This window comes from Grus americana, chromosome 13 (assembly GCF_028858705.1).
Source record: "Grus americana isolate bGruAme1 chromosome 13, bGruAme1.mat, whole genome shotgun sequence".
NCBI lineage: Eukaryota > Metazoa > Chordata > Aves > Gruiformes > Gruidae > Grus > Grus americana.
In genome coordinates this window covers 17,818,424-17,839,910 of record NC_072864.1, presented here as the reverse complement: position 1 = coordinate 17,839,910, position 21,487 = coordinate 17,818,424, and the positions used below count along the sequence as shown (strand labels likewise).

The 21,487-nt window shown below is 33.3% G+C and overlaps 1 protein-coding gene across 2 annotated transcripts in view; it reads left to right on the top strand.

Moving 5' to 3' along the window:
• Nucleotides 1-21,487, top strand: part of RPGRIP1L (RPGRIP1 like) — a 76,782-nt gene that overhangs the window by 42,607 nt on the left and 12,688 nt on the right. For both annotated transcript variants that reach the window (XM_054840447.1, XM_054840448.1), the window contains 6 exons: nucleotides 656-870; nucleotides 2,075-2,158; nucleotides 3,793-3,864; nucleotides 5,482-5,659; nucleotides 6,795-6,892; nucleotides 15,892-16,075. In XM_054840447.1, the coding sequence (XP_054696422.1) occupies nucleotides 656-870; nucleotides 2,075-2,158; nucleotides 3,793-3,864; nucleotides 5,482-5,659; nucleotides 6,795-6,892; nucleotides 15,892-16,075 (831 nt within the window). The remainder of the gene's footprint in view (nucleotides 1-655; nucleotides 871-2,074; nucleotides 2,159-3,792; nucleotides 3,865-5,481; nucleotides 5,660-6,794; nucleotides 6,893-15,891; nucleotides 16,076-21,487) is intronic.

Sequence of the window (21,487 nt, the reverse complement as noted above, 5' to 3'; positions counted from 1 at the left end):
ATGAGGTTTCCATCAGCCCATTTTTCTACTGTGTGAATAGCAGCCCTGCCTTCAGTGCCTCAACTGCTCCCCGCAAGTTGATATCAGTTACAAATTTGCTATGGTGTTTATAATACAAAAGCTGTTTTAATGATTATGTCATTGTCAGCTATAAGACATTAATGAAAATTTTAAAATATGATTCTATAATTATCCTGTATAAAAGGGTAATAGGAGAAAACTTGCAAGTGAATATAGGGTGTTTCTTCTTCGATAAAGATCTTGCAACTCACAGATTTTTAAACCCTTTTCTTTAGCAAAAGTAAGTATTAGTAAAACATGGAAATGTTTTAGTTGGATCTTTTGAAAGATGTAAATAATAATTAGTTATCTGTTATTGGATTATCTGAGAAACCTACAAGCCCTCTTGAATGAACACAGTAATCCAGTCCCTTCTAAATCCTTTCCCTTTCTCATCCTAAATATTTTTGAATGTCCACAGTGTTATATTGGATATATATGGATCTACAAAACACAATGTATTTGACACTATTCAGCTTCTGAAATGAAGTCTTTAAAGTTACTTAATTCCTGAATCCCATGCAGTTTTGCATTGCATTTTCTTGTATATGTTTAGAATAAGATAATTTGGACAAGGTTTGCATTTTGCTTTCAGGTACTTTTGAACTAACAGATCCGGAAAGACATGCTACTGGTACCATCACCGTTGAATTAAAATGGAATTTTGTCTACTTACCACCAAGTGGATCAACAATGGCTGCAGACTTAATGAATTACATTGAAACTGAGAAATCAATGGCAACTAAATTAATAGCAGAGGAAAAAATGCCGACTCCGGCCCTGTCTCCTCCTTTTACTTCGTCAGTGACAGTAAGTAATTTAACAAACTCACAGAAGTTGAGAGATATAAAAGACCTATTACAGCAGGTTATTTAGTTCTTCCCTGATGACCAGGATTTGTCCTCAGTGTAAAATAATGCATAGTACAAATACTTCATATAACCACCATCTTCAACTTCCTTTAGGAAGTGAAATCTTTGAAATGTCTAGAACTTTTTAAAGTCTTTTATAATGGTAGATGACTGGTTAGCAAAAGACTGGGGAGAAAAAGGAGAAGAAATAACAAACATTAAATGTCTTCCCTATAAATTTAGTGCTTATTAATTCTCTTTCCAGTGTAGGTGTCCTACATAAAACGTAGCTGCATGCTTGTGCAACTACTGTTGAAATTTATGACAGTCATGAAATCAGCTATGATTTCTGTGGTCTCTTAGAAATTCAGACAGAAGTCAGTTGGTTGGGGTAGCCTTGAGCCAAAAGAATTCTCAAGCAGCCCAGCCAAAGCCACGTGTACAGATACGTAGGTGTATCTGCACCACGCTCTTTGTTATTCTGGTGCCTGGAGCACGGTGCTAAGATACCCAATAGCTTCTTAAAAATCACTCATAAATTAAAAGTAGTATAAGGATTTTTTTGTGTATAAAAGTCAGTAGAAATGGAGGATGATTTATAACTTCATCAAGAGAGTAAAGCATGAAGAGTAATAAACCACGTTTTCTGTATTACTTTTTGTCTTTTGTATTACAACATCATGACAGAAATATTTCTGGATAATTTTGTTAATTTCGCAGCTACTACCAGTCTCTTTTCTATTTCTGTATTAAAATTCTCCAAAGAGAGTGTGATGAGGAAAGGTGTCAAAGATATGGTAAGCCTGCAGAACAAGAAAAGGAATCAAGCACTCCATAAATTATTATAATAAAATCATTCTGCTGTAAATATGATACCACTGACTTCAGTCCTACAATTATTTCTCACCTGGAACTTCCATTGCATTCCATAGATGTTCTGTAGAGTTTTATACCCATTTGTGATTGAATTTGAAAGGTATCTCCATTTGGGGAGGGGAGTTGCTTATTCAAACAGCATCTACATCATCTTGCCTGTTTAGATTTGAATTTAGTGCAGTTAGACTTGGCTTAGAGAAAAATTAGGGTCCCTCAAAATTTACTGTAAAATAAGATGGTTAGAATATGGCAATAAATGGCCTTCAACTATACTTGTTTTATTACAGAAACCAATACCCAAACCAAGGCAGCGTGCAGCTCAAGCAGACAAGAAAGTATCTTTTCTGGATCTTAGTACACTACAGACAGCAGTAAGTTTAAACTATATTGCTCATGCATGTTGAAGCAAGAAAGACTACTTATGTCTCAGTATGAACAATGTGCTGAACTAATAATCGAGAACACTCAATTATTTTAGCAGCACAGGACTGGGATATCCCAGACAGTAAATGATAGCGTAGTACTGCATACAGGTGGGGGATACAATACAGGTATATTTGTGCGACTCCGTCAGAATTGCTTGCTATCATCCACAAAGTTTCAACTTTCATAGACTTAGGGCAGATTCTAACAGGACCAATCAAGTGTCTCTGCACTGCGTTTCTGTGCCACTTGCACAGACATATAAATGGCTCTACAGAAACCAGCTTGATCCAAACAGATCCTGAGTGTGCTAATGAGATACACAATTTGACGCAGTTCAGAGTCACCCCTTAAACAAAGTTTATCTGCTGAGATTACACACATTGTGAAAACAATTACACTTCTGAACTTGGGATGCACTATCATGTGTACATCCTTCCAGACTTTAAAGAGAGTCTACATGGAACTAACTCAAAGATATCTGCTGTATGGTGTAAATTTTCATATGATCTTAAATAATCTGCCTTCAGAGAACTAAGAATAGGCCGTATTTACTCTTAATTAAATCCAGTAAGTTAAGGTAGGTTCTTCAACAGCTTATTATAGAAGGTTATGACTATTATTATTTATTAATAATATTATGTTGCATTCATTAATTAAAAACTAGCCATGATTATTTTTTTCCCCATTTTTAAATGCCTTGATTGGATTTATTTTTTGAAATGTTAACATCAGTTTTCAAGTCACAGGTCCTTCTGCTATTGCTTAGTTTACCGTGACTAGAACTTTGTTTTGAGCCATACAGTATAGACTGGAAGTAAGAATTAAGTTGATCTCTTGTACTTATTAACTTTTTTTAATTAAAAAAGTAAAATGTTGGTGAAATCAAATATTTCGAGAGCTTAGATATGGAAAACTGAAATGTTAGTCATATAGTTATACACACAACATACCTTCAACTGTCCAGACAGTTACTGCTCAAAGTTCGACAGTTTTTCACAAATGAGGATTTTCTAAGGGAGACAGCTACTTGGTCTCCATCAGAAGTCTTCATTACTGAGTGGGCAGCTCCCCTAGCTATTTTAAAAATCCAAGCCTTGCTGTCTGGTTAGAGACAAAAGTACTGCTAGAACTAAATAATGAAATTGCTGGGGCTTCTCTGATGGCGAAATCTTGTGGTGAAATGGCAAGAGAGTGTCCATGCAAGAGAATCAGAAGCTCAACAGATTAAAATTGAACAAGAACAGTCTGTTTCGTTTTCCTGTTCATTTTCTGAATAGCAGAGAATCTAATTTGTGGATATTAATGTGACACATGCCAAAGCAAATAGTCGTTTTGGGAAAAGGAGATTCACTAAAAGGTGGGATGAATGGTTTGACTTGCGCAAACCATTTGTAAGAGTGGTCTAGTCTCATAGGTAGAAGCTGTAGCAGAGGATAGAAGCAGTAATGCTAATAAGGGAAGCAAAGGAGGACATAATTTTCTGTCCAAGTGCTTCTCCACCAGTAAATTTATACTTACTTTTGTGTGTTGTTTGTCTACTAAATATTAAAGGCTTCACCTTATTTTACCCATAACTTAGGACTCTGTTGTTGAAAATAACATGGAACTTCCACAGAAGATGAAGGCTTCAAGAGTTGCAAGAGTTTCAGAGGTATGAGATTATTCCAGTTTTGCAGTTATTATATAATATATTGCATTTGAATTTCATGTGTATGTTATTTCTTCAGAGTCATGCATCAAAAGTCAAACTAGAGTGAAGTAAGATCTCAAAAACTTCAGCGAAATATGAGAAAATTGATTCACTGTGACGACAATCTTCTTTTTTTGGTCATTAGAAAGGGAAGACTATCTCTGCTTATTTCCTTCAATGTTTTGATGCAGTTTTTTTTGTCTTCCCTCTAAAAATTACCATTATATAACAGGGGGAAATGAAGAAGAAATGGAGTAACTTCGGAGTATTGCTAAATATGTAGTATTCCAAGGAGAAGAAAAGTATTAAATATTGTAATTCGTAATGGTCCAATTGGTTGTGAAAGTAAGTTGTGGCAGACTGGCAAACTGTAGTTTCTAGTGGTGTAACACAACATCTAATCACTGGCTCTTATTTTCCTTTCACTTTTCTACTTGAAAGCTCATTTGGGGCTTTGACTGAGAAGTTAAGTCTCCCTTCCACCACATCAGGTGGTATTGGTCAAGTAGAATAATCAAAAAGTATTCTCCGTCTGAAAATTTTATCCACAAAATGCAACTCTGTCACTGAAGGAATTAAAAAATAAAAGGCCAAATATTGTCTAAAACGCAGTGGTTACGACATATCATCTATGCCAAGGAGGAGCGTAAGAGAAATAAAGTCGGTTTTCTACAACTTGAAAACTTCAGGAATAACCTTTATTTATACAATAAGGCTTTTCAGTGTTTGTTAACATTGCTTTGCTTTGTGTAGCTCCGAAAGTGTTAGAATAGAAATAACTCTTCAGGTCCAGTTTTGTAAAACCTGGATGTTCTGTGGACAGCTGAAAGTTACCTCATGGGTTCTGAGGGTGGGAGGTGTCTCTGTGAAAAATTCAGTCCTAGAGGAGAATTGTTGGATAATAAATAATGCATAGGTCTCCAGAAAATTTCCATGGAAGATGCCATGCCTGTAATGTTATATTGATTGATGAGGTATTATTCTATGTAATTGTACTCAAAGAGAAAGAAGGGAATAAGATTACTTCAGAGTAAGTTATGCACTAAAGATATTTTACCTTGGATAATGTTTTTGTATTTTGTAGCAGAGCTGGTTATTTCTTATGTGATTTTAGCTTGCTTTTGAAACAGAAAATACTGTATAATTTAAGTTATAAAATTGCCAACTGAGTAAGGTGGTGGTGGTTTGTTTTGTGGGTTTGGTGGTTGGTTGTTTTTTGCCTTTTTTTTTTTTTGTTTTGTTTGTTTTTTAAAAATTGACTCTTGTAGAACTGAAAGAGCTGAAATATAAATGAATCTGGAAACCTAACAGGCTGTATATATGTTGACAGTTACCAAATGATTATAATAGTTATGTTTTCAGAAATGTACATCGTTAGAGAATTGTCTTTCTACTGTATCAATTATTTGTTACTGCAGTTGACAACTTCTCATTGTTTCCTGCACTGCATAAGCAATATAATTGTTTAAAGGCTATGTATAATGAATGTGAGCCATAACTCTTCAAGTTTTGAACTTTAGTAACTTTTACTATTCAAGGAGTGTTACAAAGACTGTAAGTTTATCTATTTTTATTTAGAATGTGGTACATGAGGTTAAACAAGAAAGGCTAGCAGATGATAAGGTGAAGGAGATGGCTGAAGAAATTCAACAGGAAAAAGAAGACCTCTCACAACTGTCAGAGGGGCAGTTGGCCGACCAAGGCTCTATTACCTCTGGAGATGAGACAGAAATAACTGAAGAATTGGAACCGGAAGGTAGCATTCATTTTTATTAATAAGTAACTGTATTTTCTTAATAAATCTATGTCTCTTTCCATTTTCTTAAGCATTTCTTACTAGCAGTGGGAGCTGCCTCATTATGAGAAGCTTCATGACAGAAATGATATTCTGGTGTACTTTATAGCTGAAGCTGGGTGGTGGATATGGTAGTGTTATTTTCTGCCCAAATGGAAACTGTATTGTAATTGAACGCAAAAAATCTGGTATCTGACCTAGATTCATAAAATATTAAACGAAACCTGGCTTCTATTTTAAATGTCTTTATATTCTCCCTTAGAACTATGCTGTTCTAAAGACTATTTTAATGAATATGCTCTTTTTGTCTGCAGATAACAGCCAATGCTGATATTGGAAATCCTCTCAGACAGTGAGAGGGCTAGTATGTCTTATCACATCTGTGACATAAAGTTGTTAGAGGCAGATTTATTTAAAGATTATAAAAGCCAGGTCATCTTGTTCCACCTGAAAGCTTAAACTATTTATCAATGAAATAAACCAAGTCCATGATACCAAGCTTAAAGCAAAAGCACAAGCAGAATGCTAAAATTTTATGTTCAGTTGTTTGCAGCTTCTGTATAAGAATTCATCAGAAAAAATTTAAAAACATGATTTTGAATCTCTGATGTGTTCATAAGTAATTTGCTCCAGACAAGAAAGACCTGAATGCTTTAGAAAATAATTTGCCTGCAAACAGAAATACTTTAAAAAAAAAAAAAAAAAAAAAACAAAAAACCAACATTCTTCTTTACATGTGCATGGTGTTAAATGTAGTCAGAGGAAATCCACAAATTCAGGCCATGTTCTTGTATAAAGCTAACTGTTGTTCATACTTCAGTTCATCACAGGACTTATATCATTCCAGTCATCAACTTTCATCTGGGAAACATTACTATTTTTTTAACAAATCAGAAAAATACGGTTTAGACAGCTTTTAAGGTCATTGATTTGCCAGTGTTAATCTTCTGCAAGGAAGAGATTTACATGCCACTTGTACTTTATTTATTAGAAAAGCAAATATATTGCTATCAGATTTCTCAGCAAGTCCAGCAAGTCTCAGACGGACTACAAATACAGGGGTCTTAACTACATGGATTTATTTTTTTTTCCCCAGATCAAGCTGATAGACAAGAAAATGATGACATTGAATCAATAATAACTGACAGCGATGACTGCATTGTTTCAAGTCCAGTATTAAAGAACATTAAACAGGTGAGTTGGAGTATTTATGGCAATTATTTGGTAAGTCTAAGAAATATATTTTAAGCCTAATGTCCTCTAAGAGTAGCTTTGCTATATCTAAGGTCAGATTCTAAGGCATTTTCAATGAATGTATGCTTTCCTGTTTGCAGTTCAGGTAGACGCCTTTTCACAGAAAAAAAGAAAAGTTAGCCTGCTGGTATTATGCATGTGATTTATAGGTGGTTTTTTCATGGAGAAATTTGTTGTCATCTTTTCCATTATTGTCATACACACTTCTAACTAGTTTCAATGTAAATCCAAATTTTAGTCCTGCACAAAATCTCCCTAACAAAAAATGGTTATTGTAATGTGAATGTCTAAAGAACTTAGTCTTGTTCAGTCCTACCTGTTGCCTTCATGTGGGAAAATGTGCTTTGCTGCTTCTTCCAGTGGTTTCTGAGGAAGGGGAAGATAATTTCACTTGTCAAGGCCTGTAGTAAATCTACAGTGCTTAGCTATCCACTGTGTTTCATCCCAGTATGTTGACTTGATTGAATGTCGTTGAAATGGGAATTGCATAAGCTTGAAGTTGTTAATAACATGCAAACCTTGCATATGTTTTCTAGTTCATCCACATAGATTTCTTTTTGTTCCTGACTTCCCAACGGTTTTGGAACTGAACATCAGTTTTCAATAAAGTTTGTACATATACAGTGTCTAATCATTTCAGTGTACTACTATTTCTATTGTTATTTTTGGGCATATACAGTGATGATATTCTCTTGACTTGTTCTTAAAATCAGCAATTAATGAGCATAAAGTCATATATACAAAACAATACAGCATAATACAAATTTGGAAAATTTATTTTGAACAGTATTTCAATAGTATTGTTCTCTAAACAAATAAGGACATTTCATACTTTTAGATCTAACATTGACTGGACAATCTTAAAAAATATAAAACTACCACTTAGTATTGATTATAATACTTCTAACAGTTAATACTTCTCTGGTCTGTCTTAGCCTTCTTTTAAAGGGCCAGGGGTATACTGTTATATCTTCTCAGTCTAAATTTTTTTTATGTTCTGCAATGTGATAACCTAGAGGTAGTTTGACTTTTGGGGGTTGTTTAACCTTTTTTTTAAGGCTATGTGACATCTTACAAAGCAACTAGCTACAAGAAGCAATGCTTGGTATGAGCAATATTTCTCCTTTTTTTTTAAGTTGTAGAAGGGATTTAGAAATGCTATCGCTTATATATGGTGCAGAAAGATACAGAAGGTACTTTTGAAGATATCATTGCATTGTTTATATGTAAAATGTTAAAAAATTGTTTCCAGTGTTTTGAGAACTAAAATAACTGTTACTCCATCACCATTAAGTCAAACTATAATATAGTTGATGTATACATTTCTAGTCATCCTGTATTTTGTTTTATCAAAATTATCTAAGAACGCTTCTGAGAGGATTTTGAGTGTACGTTCATTTCAGGTTCAATTTCTACCTCTGTCCATTGATCTGTTCCTCTGCTAAAGAAGTGCATGTTCAAGAAGGGTAGATAAGACAACAAAAGCTATAAACTATTAAGGCAACATGTTTGATACAAATTGTAATTTAAAAATAGGCATTGGTATATTTGAAATCTTGGGTTAATTATAGAATACAGCATGTGAAAATTGTGATTGAATTTGTATGTTTTTAAGATTAAAAATCAGTGCCTTTTATCTTTTGATATCCTGCTGGTAATCAAACACTGTAAATAAGACTTGTGATTTTTAGAGATCGTTATGCTAATTATCCTATAAATCTGAGTTGTATGCCAAACTGTTTAAGCCATTTAAGATCATACTGTTTCTTTTTCGCATGTTGCAAATTAGACAGTTCATGGTTATTTCTTAGATATGTTGATCATAAAGGGTATCTAGCAGATTTTCCAGTACTTAGCTGTACCACTTGCTTCTTTCTCTTTTCTTCTTGTCTATGATGTATAATTAATCATAGATTACTTCATTTTGTTTCATTTCATTTACAACATTTATGAGCTTCACTTTGTCGGTATGAAATGCTTGTCCCCTTCTTTCCTTTCCAAAGTGGCGTAATTAGTGTTAGCATCTTTTTTAACAGGCTACATAAAGTTTAGTGGCTGGATTAAATCAAGTCATTAACATAATGTGCTATACAATTTGCCCCTATCTCTTTTCGTTTCCAGTACATCAAAGTGCCACAGAGTGCCAGTGTAATTGGGCCTTGCTAGCTTGTCAGGTTCAGTCAGGCTGATGGCTGCTGCTTTTACTAAAAAGCTTCCAGGCATGATAATTAATAGAGAAAAGAAGTCTGAGAAATGTAAAAGTTTGGACAGTTCTCTATGAATATTTCATACATTTGAATAATAAGAAGTTAACATTATCAATTTGATGTATAATACATTGATTAAAAGCCTTGTTTCAGATCCTCAAAATAGACATCAAAACTGGGAATTTGCATTTTCTTTGGCATGGTCTTTATATTTAAAAAAAATATTAAAAAAAATCATCTTTTCTCTTCCATCCCCTCTTCCCTTTCACCCCCATGTCTACACTTTATTCTTACAGGAGATAATATACCATTCAATTATCACAATAAAATTTACTGCTGTCAGCTTCCAAGTTGTCTTAAAATGTGCCCATAAGGCAATTACTGGAAAAAAACAATTTATTCAGTGGTGGTCCCATTTTTTCTATAGGTGTGTTCACATCTCTCTTTTTTTGTTGCAGATACTGTGAGCGCGTTATCTTGTGGTAAGAGCAGTTTATTGCAAACTGGCATTATCAGTTCCTGTAAATTAAGATCTTGAGGTCTAATTAATTTTGACATGAAAATCCCTCTTAAACACCATTAAAAAGCAATACCAATCACTTGTGGTTCTGCTGGTCAATGAAACATGTTTGTGCAAAGGTGGGAAGATGTAAAGCATAAAGCTTGTGTGTAGCAAAGCAATAAATATTTTTCCTTTTATTATGCCAATTACTTGAATAGTGCATTTCCTCCTATGAGATTTCTCCATTTGTGGAAGTAAAAATGCTGCACCAACATATTTAATAAAACAAGAAATAAAATTCATGAAATAGTTCTATCTTATCAGAGTAAGATAAACATAACTTATTAAAGTTTTATAGTCAGTATTTTCACAGACTACTGATGGGTCTAAGATTAACAAAGTGCATTTGCCATTCTCCATCTTTAGGTGATTGTTTGGTATTATGGTCACTAGTAGACAGGAACTAAAGTAAAAGAGAGAAAGTTTTGAAGAATCCAGGAAAAAACTACATTGTCTTTTGCCACTGATAAAGTTCGAGATGACAGTAGTTTGAATAGACAGTACATGAAAACAATGGATTTACAACTTCTAGCACTTGTCGAATATACTTTAAAGTAATAATTAGAAGCATGTGCTACAAGTCACTCTTCTTGATGGAAGAACTGAAAGAAGAGGGAGAAATAATACCAAAAAAACCTTAAACGCCATCTTTTAAAATGATTCAAAACAACAGAATCTTAAGTCATGAGGTAACCCATTACTTTTTAGGTAGCAAATAAAACTAATTAGGCCAAATATTAAGTAGAAAGTCAGATTTAAGGATGAGTGCATAAGCCCACAGGAAAAGCATCAACAGGAACCATTTTTAACGTAGCTGGTAATATTTTTTTTGTGGTTATGAATACGAATGCTCCTCACTTGCTTACTTGAGAGACTTATTGACATGGAAGTAAGTTATGGTGACTTTACAACTAGAAAGGAGTATTTTTCTAACTGGAAGTCTAAAAAGCAAAGGATGGGATTTGAAACTCTAAATTTTAGAGTTTTGATTGGCTGTGATATATATCACAAAGCATAATTTTTTTCACACTGTGGGTAATATGAGAGAGAATCAAATTCCATTCATTTTTGCATGTCTATATTGTTGCCACACAATACTATAATGGCGGGGCGGGGTGTTCTAAATGGAATAACTTTCAAATGCAGATTTAAAAGAAATTATTTATTTTTTCAATCAAACCAGAAGTCTGTGATCTATACATAGAAAAATACAGGGATAGATATATACAAAACTAGAAATGCTATTATATTGGTCTTTGTTTAGTTTTTTACATAATACTGCTACTTATTTCATCTTTTTTTCTGTAAAGTAAACCTCGATGTGTATTAGCATACTGAAATGTAGAGTAAGACCTCCTTTATCAAGAAATTTTCTGTCTTTCGTGCTTAAAGGAAGGATGATCCTAAGGATCATGCTTCCTTTTGAAATGAAAGGTAATTGTAAATTTACAGAGCATTTGAATTACTGAATTGTGTGACTAGTTGATACTGATGTAGCTAACTGGCTTTGAGATTTGATAAAATTGCTATTTGTTTTTTGTTTTATCTAGTGGTATAATCAATGGTGAGCGTTTCAACACTTAAAAAAAATGAAGTCTCCTCTTTGAGATAACCTGCAGTAGAGAGGGGTGTAGCTTAGTTCAGGACTGTAACAATATTGCTTATGTAGCCTTCCCCACTTCTTGGGGAGAAAATAAAACTCAGAGTTAAGGAAGTTATGTCCCCAGTCAAACAGCTCCAGATATATCTGCTTTTTTGTATTTATTCATCCCTAGAAACAGTTTGTCTTTAAAAGCTGTTAGTTGAGGCAATGCCACAGGCAAGTTGAAAAAACAAATCTTTCAAAACAATTCAACTTCAGGAGAAACATTGACCAATTTTATGTTTATTCTTCAGAAAGGGTGGGGGAGGCAAGCCATTTGAAAGGAAGAAATTATATTATTCAGGCCATCGAAAGTTGTATTATGAGCAAAGTGCAAATGTGACTTGAAGTTGAGATGTGTAGTTGTCATGGTGGGAAAGCTTCAGATCCCTCAAGAACTTAGTATTTTCTAAAATGTTTGGTGTTTTATACTGAATTAGAAATTCTCTTTTCTGAAAACAAACAATACATTGACGGGTACGTTACAGATTTGCATAGAAGAGGCAATACCTAATCAATGAATTTCTCAAACTGTAGCAAGTAATTCATGCTTTTGAAGATATTAAAGATGAATTCATGTTCTGAAAATGATTAATTTGGACTCTGCACTAGATAAAATGGCCAGAGACATACTTACTTGTCACAAATAGATGGTTTTTGTTTAGTGTGCTCTTAATTCTAGACAGAGCTGAAGGGATTGCATTGAACCCTTTATGGTGCTAACCTTGTACCATTGCATTCTCCTCCTAGCACATGGCAAAGAACAGTGATGCTGGGGGAAGAGTATATGTGCCTTTCCCTCCTTCACAGTAAATCCAGCTCCAAAGGAGCCATTGAACAAGGAGAGATCCCTTTGCCTTAGGTCTTAAGGAGAGTCTAAAGTGCACTTTTGTCAGTCCCATCCATTTTGAGAAGGAACAAGGAGCATTTTCGTAACCCTATTTTTATTCTCGCATCTACACTGTTATGGGGAAAATCTAAAAATAGAAGATGTTGTTCCTAACGTGAAAAGTCAGTGCACACAGTTAAGGACTAGAATAATTTTTTGTAATATGTATTTTTATATGTATATGTAAGATGCTGCCTTGTTAATCATAATTACTTAACGAGTAATGTTTGTGTCCCTGAACAGTTATATTAGATTGACATTCCTGTGATCGCATTCCTTTGCAGCTCTGTTCTGACATTGTTAATAGGATGATCACAGGAATTTGGCACTTGTTAGAGGAAGAGGTTAATTTCTCACAGCATTACTATATTGGTCAATCAAGTAATATTGATAGTGATTGAAGTATTGATAGCAAATGGATGATTACTTGTGATTATTAGACAATAGCTTATAGTTTATCTGATATGCTCCTTGCTTGAAAGAGAAGGGAACAGGTGCATAAGTGGACTGTGGAAATAAATACATAAAATATTAAGGAGTACAGCATAAATATTTTTGAGCATTAGTAAAGATAGGATTCAAGTTGGTCTTACGGTTAAGACGTTTTCTTTGTTTTGAGTTTTGCAAGGGCAATATATTAGTTAAAACTGTGGATGTAAAAAATAGGAATATTGTTTACATTGTTCCTATAAGCAAGGCACTTTCAATGCTGCTGTTTTGTGCACAAAGCACAAACTTTTTTTTTTTTGTAAAACACTTGATTCTGTGGGATACTATTGTGGATCATTTGAGTCAGTTGGAATTTTATTATTCACATCAAAGTCTTAACATTTTATTGTGACCTAAAAGGAAATCAAAATATGGAATATACAGCTTCTTGAGGATGGCAGTCAAGACTTCTTATGGGAATAAAGCTTTTTTTAATCTCAGAAAAAGGAGAAAAGTTATGTTGGGACTTCAAATTCTGATGTAATGTCCAATGCATTTAGTACTTAACCGAACCGAAGGAGTTCAGTCTGATTCTCTGGGTAGTGTCATTTACAAAGAGTCAATATTAAATGGTAAGGAAAGAATATTGCCACAGACTAAGTATCTTGCCCATGTTTTGTTTTCCTCACTTGAAATGAAAGCACTGAACCAGTTTCTCAGAGACAGTCTTTGAAAGCATTTAGTATTCTTTATTTTAATACATGTATCCAGTCTCTCTGCTAGAGGAAATTTCATGCTATATTTTATTTTAAATACTAAATTTAAAGACTAATTTTATTCCCATCAAAGTAGAATTATTTGTGGGAAGTAATTGGTCATGACAAACTATCCATTTTTCACTTGAATAGTACCTAATAAATGAGACCAAGGTTTAAAAGAAAACAACTTAGGAAAAGATTTCAATAACATACTTCACTCTGCATCATAGGAATATATATGGTTATTTAAAAATTAATTCCCATCATATATTGGATGCTGCATATATTTTCAGCATGGCTACATAATATGAGCATTTTTGTATTAGCAGTGAAATATGTCTTGCTAGCTTCTTAAGTAGTTCTAAATTTTTTATTTGTAAATATTTTTTTAAATCAGCTTGTGTTCTCCTTTGTATATGCTGTATTCATGTTTAATATTAATAAAACCAGGACTTAAAGTATTCTTGACTATTAAACTCTAAAGTAATTTATTTTTTTCTTGCAATTTTCTAATAGCATGACTCAGTTATTTGCTTTCTTCTAAGTTAGAAAGCAGAATACCTGGATTTACGTTGCTGTCCTTGAAAAACTGCAACGTTCTTTGCCTACAGTATGCAATTACAAATGTTAAATATGTCAAACAAATTTTAAGATATGTAAAAGGAATACTTTATAATACAGGATATTGTCTTTGGACTTGATTCATAAACTACTGTCTGTGTACAAACTAGTTTGACATAGCTGCTAAATACGTTGGGGTGAACAAAACCACTCAGCATATTGCTTTAACTACAGATGCTAATACATCTGTTCAGTGCAAGAAGAGTTGTTTCTGAAGTAAAATTAGACAATAGAGCCAATTTCATTTTTAATGCATGTGAATGTAGAGTGCTTGAGGTTATTAGTTGAAACTGAGTAACCTTTCTAGGCTTTCATCTCTTTCTTTTAAAATTTGAATATGAAAAGCATATTCAAGTCAAAGACCATCACTTTAATGACATTTGGCAGTCATTTGATTTATTAGATTTTAGAAAAAAAAATTCCTTTAAATATTTCATCATTCTATGCTAATCCCAGTAATATTGCCAGCTGAAGCCATGTACCTGTATTAGTGGAGACAGAATGGTGTGGAATTTTCTGTCATCCTAGTAAAATTTCCATGAATCTACTGAATAATAAAACAACCTTATTGAAATATTCAGATTTGGGTTTTACTTAAAGTGTCTTAGGATACATAATAAAAGGAAATGCCTTTTGAAAGGAGGGGGTAAAATTACTTCATCAAATATTGAAAGGGCTTGACAGCAATGGAAATTGTTCTATATGATGGATATTTTTACAATAGGATACACCTGCTTTTCAGTTTGATTAATTATATAATTTGCTTGGAAAAATATAAACTATCTCCATAATAAATTAGAATATTGACTTGCACTTCTGACACTGAATCTAGAAAGCTAATCTTTTGAATATAATTTATTACTTCAAATGATTTAAGTTTACAATCAAAAATTGTCAAAATATTTCCGTATAGGGGAAATACTTTTAATACATTTATGAACTTGAAAAGAAAGAAGTAAAAAAAAATTCTTTGCCGTTTCTGAACTCCAATGTGTTCTGTTTGCTCTTTGAAGAATCTCATCTTTGAATGCTCACCTCCGTACTCCAATTTTGTAATCACTCTTTCTCTCAAGTCTGACATTCCCACTTAAATACATAAAGGTTATTAAAATCGATCTGTACACAAATAATATAGACAAACAGTATGAAACAATTTCATATAAGCAACAGAAAAATGCCATTTTAGTTAAAGATAATAAAAAAGGCTCTAGTGAAGAACAATTGGGATGTTACTTCTATTATCGTATTGTTAATTTTAACTTTTAAATGTGTATTTGATTTAACTAGAAAAGTTCAGTCAATGAAGTTGAATCCATATAAATACAATGTTACTTTACATGCCAGCTACTCTGTGACTTGATGGATTTTTATTGAACTATTTGTAGTATAGTCTGCAGCAGGCACTGAGTCTAACAATTAATTCCCTCTCATTTAGAAAACTTTGGTACCTAATATTACTGTGACTATTTCAAGCAGTTACAGGATCAGGATACAAATCACTTTGCTGTGTAGCTAAAAATAATGGCAACTGAAATTTGTGGTTCAGATATGATTTGTACATGAGGATAACCTTAACCAAATCTTCTCCAGCAGAGTATGACTATTGCAAAAATATTTTCAACACCAAATGTAAATTAGTATCTGTTGCAACAATATTCTTAACTGCAAACCCTGGGGCCTTAGAATCTCATTGCGTGTCTGTCAAAATCAATCAATCAGTGTTAATCATAGAAAATAACCAATGATTTACATGTATGTATGTTTGGTTTGTGTTAACACTTCAAGAAACACAAAATAATTTGTATTATATTTGTGCTTTGTTTTTAAATAGGCAACTGAAAAAATCCGGATTGAAATTATATCACTCTGTCTTACTGAGTCACGAATTGCATCAGATGAAACAATACAGCAGCTGTTTGTAGAATGCAGATTATACAATTTCCTTGCAGAGGAGACCCCACTGTCACTTCCAAAACCAACAAGTGGTCAGAGGATTCACTACAACTATAGCAATGGTAAGTATGATGTATTCCTGAGCAGGCTTGTTTCTTCTCTTAAATTCTGTCTTATGAAAATGTCTGCCAATAAAGCCTGCTTCTTCCATGTATTGTAGTTGCATTTATCTGTGTACTGGTTGTATTTGTCTATTTCCCAAATATTTTGGAAAATATTAAAGGTTGGTTTTAAGCGATGAGGTAAGGATGCAATTATCAAGTATAAAATGAATTCTTGAAGTAGGCTTGTGTATGAAATGGTAACATTACAATATATTTAAACTTGCTGCTAGCACATAGATTTAAAAATTAGGCTATACATATCTAAAACGTATATATTCTTCATAAAAGAACATGATGAAATGATTTCTCTATCAGTACATGATAATACAGTGAAAGAAAAACATTCCATGTAACCATGTATGCCTAAAATACAGTTGAAAAGAGAAAATATGTAATTGGACTTGATCGTCACTTGGGAATACTTGGTGTTCCTTTAATAAGAATTTTTTGAAATAGGAAATTATTCAGCCATGTTTAATACTAATACATTGCTATTTATTTCATAATACTTACTCCTGCATGCTCCATATGCTATTGTCTAATAAATGAACATTTGAAAATACTTTATGTCAATACACCATGTAATTTACACTAATAGCATATACAGAACTATTGTAAAAATTGATAATTCTCTTGTTAATTATTCTCCCAGCTATGTCATAGTATTTCAAGTATTAATTAACTTTTTTTTCCTTGTTAGATCTATTTCATTTAAGATTCAGTCCAAGTGCTTCATGTTGTCTTGCACTTTAAGCATTGCATTTTTAGCTGAGAGTATCCTGGAGCAGATGAATCAGTCTGATATTTGTGACACACCACTAATATAGACATTCTTTAATAATAAGCATTCTTTAAAAAATAATTTTGTAAAAGTGGCTTTGCAAAAGCGGTGTCACAGTCAGATCTTTCAAATTGCTACCACCTAGAAACCTGATTTTAGAAGGAGACTTGCCAAAGAATTTACTCATTTATATCCTCCTAATACTCATAAACTATTGGATTACCGCATAGTTGAAGACTGAAATCCCTTGTAGATGTCACATCAACCATCACTATAGTGGGACTGCCCATTTGAGAGAGAACATAGAGGACAGGGCACAATGTGTTAACTTCTGTGACTCTGAGGAAGACAGTAGTCTCTGTAAGGCTTTAGCAAAAAAAACCCAAACCAAAACAAAACCACAAAAACTAATGGCACTTGAAACTCTCTCTCATTCACTGAGGTTTACTTCCATTCAAACAAATGGAATTTTGGGCATCATCTACTAAATAAGACATCAGATAACTAAGAATTCTTTTTATGAATTGAACAATATTCATCTTGCTAGCTGCTAAAAAAACCGCTTTTTCAAACGTTCTAGATAGGCAGACATAATTGAAATAAATTTTTAAAAATCTCATTGAAATAACACCATAAGTCAATAAAAGCTATTTAAGACTTAATTTCTCTTGCTTCTTGAATTCTCATTGAATATAAGAAGCATTCAGAATGTATAAAAATTCTTATACAATTATGAAACTTAAATATATTTCAAGCTGTGATATTTGAAAATAGTATCATGCTTTGTAGAGACTATAATTCACAAGGCTTTCCAATCTGGTACTGCTGTATCATATTATTTTTGCTAGTCAAAACCTGGCTTCATAACTGTAATTTTTCTATTTACTGCACAAGTGTCAAATTCAAAACTATTTAAACTTTAAAATATCCTAACGAATCAATATCAAAAGGTGTTTTTGGTCTTAATTGCTTCAGGATTATATTCTGCAGCATAATACTAATGTGGTTGTTATATGAAGGGTTTTGCTTAGATAATTGGTCATCTAATTTCTACTCAAGATTAACTGCATAAAGGACAAAAAAAATCTAATGAGTCTGCTGTTTGATAATGTCTAGCTGGAAAGCCAGTAAGATAATAGTAATGAAATCTGCATGTGTGTTTACTATAGCTTTACTGCATCTCTTATTCATGTCTAATTAGATTTGAGTATGTTGAATATTGGAGGTTAATTGAATATTTTCTTTAATAAAAATGGTATTTGCATGGGTAGAAAGGCATTTACTTTGAGCTTAGAAGGAAACTAATGGTATTCCAGATTTTTGCATGGAGAAAATCAGGGTAAGTCCGTAAGTAATCTAAAAAAATAGTTCTTATAAATAAAATATTTTATTTATAACTGGAACAGCTTGAGTGTTTTAAAAACATCTTAACTGATACAGAAGGCTCAATGAGATTCATTGCTTAAAAAAAAATTTGAAGTTTCTCCACACCTTTTGCACATCCTTCGCTGTCATTGCTTGATATGTAAGATACCAGAAGATTAATGGAATCTTGTTGAAAAACAATATAGTAGAGAACTCCATTGATCTGGACCTACAAGAATGAATACTGTGAATTTCCCTTTTCACAAGTAAGTGGTTAGAGCATGTAACTTGACATTAATTGTTTATTTTGACTATGACTTTTTGACTAGGAATGGTTAGAAGATCATTTTCTTTCTTCCAAGGTCTTGGAACAGAAACTTGAATGGGAGGATAATATGCTCTAGGGTTATACCACATAACTGTTCATTTCCCATGACATTGTTACATCTACCGATGGCCATACTGGCTGAGGAGAGAAGCTGTTGTGTTTGTTAGTGGTGGAAAGAATTATTAGAATATCCAAGAATGCTTCCAAACACTACAGTCCTATAAATTCAAAGAAAAGTGGAACTTGCCAAATTTTGCTTACACCGTGACTCTGTCCTGCAATTTGGTAAAAAGGAAGGATTCCGATTTTTTTTTTTTTTTTTTGAGGTTTGTTTTGGTGTGGTTTGGTTTTGATGTTAGGGTGTGTTACAGGTCATAGTAAGCAATGAATTAATATTTTAACTTTTAAATGCAGTTTAAAATTGTGTGCTGGAAATTAATTATTTCCAGTCATGTCACAATATATGCTTTAAAGTGAAGTAATGGCAGTTTCACTGTGAGAAAAACATAGGGAAACATGTTACCCCAAGTGAACAAAGCCCAGTCTTCCTCAGGTATAAATGCATCTCTTGATATTTGACTCTTAATTTCAGTAAAATAAACATTTTTTTGGTCAAGGCCACAATTACTTAAATTACAAAGGTAAGGTTAGTTCACAAATGTTGTTAACAAAAAGCATTCATATTTTATTAAATATGAAGACATAACTAAGAAAATGCTGAGATGGCAGGAAAGTTACTAGAAAGTAAGATTGATAGAAGCTCTGAAATGTGTCCTTATCAATGTATACAGTGGTTCTAGAGAACAGGCAGCAGCAGGAGAGAAAGATTTACAAAATTTTGCAGATTTTTATATGACATTTAATTGGAAAGCTTTCTCTCTTCAGTGAACCAGGTGGTTATTTGAACAACTTGAAGTACAAGTGTAAGTAGAGCAAAGGAAGGGGAGGTGAGGAAAAGAAAGAGGGTACGTTTTTTGTTGGGTTTTTTAATTAAAAATAAGCTTCTGAAGATCCATATTCTAAAAGGTGGATTCCTAAGTATAACTCAAATGAAAATGTTAAGGCCTTGCATCAGAAAATATTGTAATCTTCAGGTTTTAGTGCTTCTTTAGGACAAACTTTAAAATGATAATTTTAGATGCAAACTGTCACAGGTTAATTTTGAATTATTTTTGCAATTAACGGGATACAAATATGAGATGTTCTGTGCCTCGGAGCAATGTTATAATAAAGTTCAAGCAGTTCTAAGGGGTGATATGAAAGCATGGTATTCATCAGGACCTAAAAATTTATTTTCACTATGGTTAATCATTTTCCCCAGACTTGAATGGAGTTCTTGTGCTGAATGTTTTGTTTCTAGTCCGAATTTTTCTATTGAGTGGAATGAATTCAAACTTTTTAGGTTTGTAAATAATTTCCATTTAAAATTGGTTTAGATACAGAATTAGTAAACTTAGGAAATTCCATTTGGGATGCTTATGGGGAAGGGAAGAATCTGTTGATGTGGCAGCTCCTTTGAAGTTCTTTGGCTGTCCATCTGTCTCCCTGCTGCCTCCCCATCACTTCCTGTGGTGGCCCCAGGAGCACTTGGCCATGAGAGTAGCACATGTGGAAAGTCATCCACATGCCCTGAAGAATAGCAGATGGCAGTAACAGCTTCTTTTAACCTAAGACAGTAAGAATATTGTGAGTGGAAACTAAGGATTCCAAGATAGAGTACCAATGCTTTGCTTTCTGTTAATACAGAAAAAAGTGTTGAATTGTAGGTTCCTTTGGTTGAATGATTCAGATACCAATAGTACTGGCTGTTTTCTGAAAGTAACTAATTCCTGATAGTGATTCTGCTGGCCAGGTAAGACCTGAGGAGCAGTTTTGGAGAAAACTAGAGAACCAGTAGCTCTGGAAGGTGTGCTTCCTAGAAAGACATTTATAGAGATATGTCCCTCAATAAATCCCTCTGCAAGAAATTAAGCTGCCTTATCTCTCTTTTATACCCCTGTATTCCAATACTCTCTGCTCATTGGTAAATTGGTATTTTTTCTTTATACAAATAAGTTTATTTTGGGTAGTAGAAGAGAGTATGAAACATGTTAAAGATTACTGTCAGCACATGGGAAAAGGAAACCTTAATGTGATGTGGAGAGATAAAAAGAGCATTTTTGAGTACAGTGGCAGAGTAACTAGAAGGCAGTGAGGTACGTGAATATTAAAGATGTTGGAATTTAAAGACAGACAATTTTCTAGCTCCTCCTCCTGCCCTCAGGGAGGGGGGAAAAAAAAAAAAAGAAAGAAAAATGTTCCTTAGAGCTATGTTTGTGTCTCAGAGGATTGCATTCATTATAGTTCTGTCCTAAACATTTTTCAGCTGCATTTCTTACTTAAAAAAAAAAAAGTAAAAGTAATTCTTCTAATACTATTTTTCAATTTTTGCTTCTTGAATTTTTATAATCTCTCAGTGGTTTACGGATACTTGTAGGCTGATACCATTTGCAAGAAAGAAGCTACTTTCTTAATATAAGATGCCCAAAAACTTCTTAAAGAATTTCATAAAACCTCGTTTCTCATTCTTTTGTTGTTGGTGTGGGTTTTTTTCCAAACCAAGGCTATTTTTCACTCTAGGTCATATTAATGGTACAAAAATTAAAAGCTACTCCTTGTGTTTGTATTTTAAATTAAAACAATAAAAGGCTTTCAGAGCATTCACACACACTCCCCAGGCTGTGGATTTTCTCCAGTCCATTGGTCTAGATGTTTCTCTTATTGAAATATTGTGGCAGGAAAGGAGGATTAAATTACTGAGGCTGTCAAAAAGGACAAGCACTCTGCCATACATTATCATTATCACTAGCTTCCTCAGTGGAAGAAAATGCAGTAAATCACTTCAAATACAAAGCAA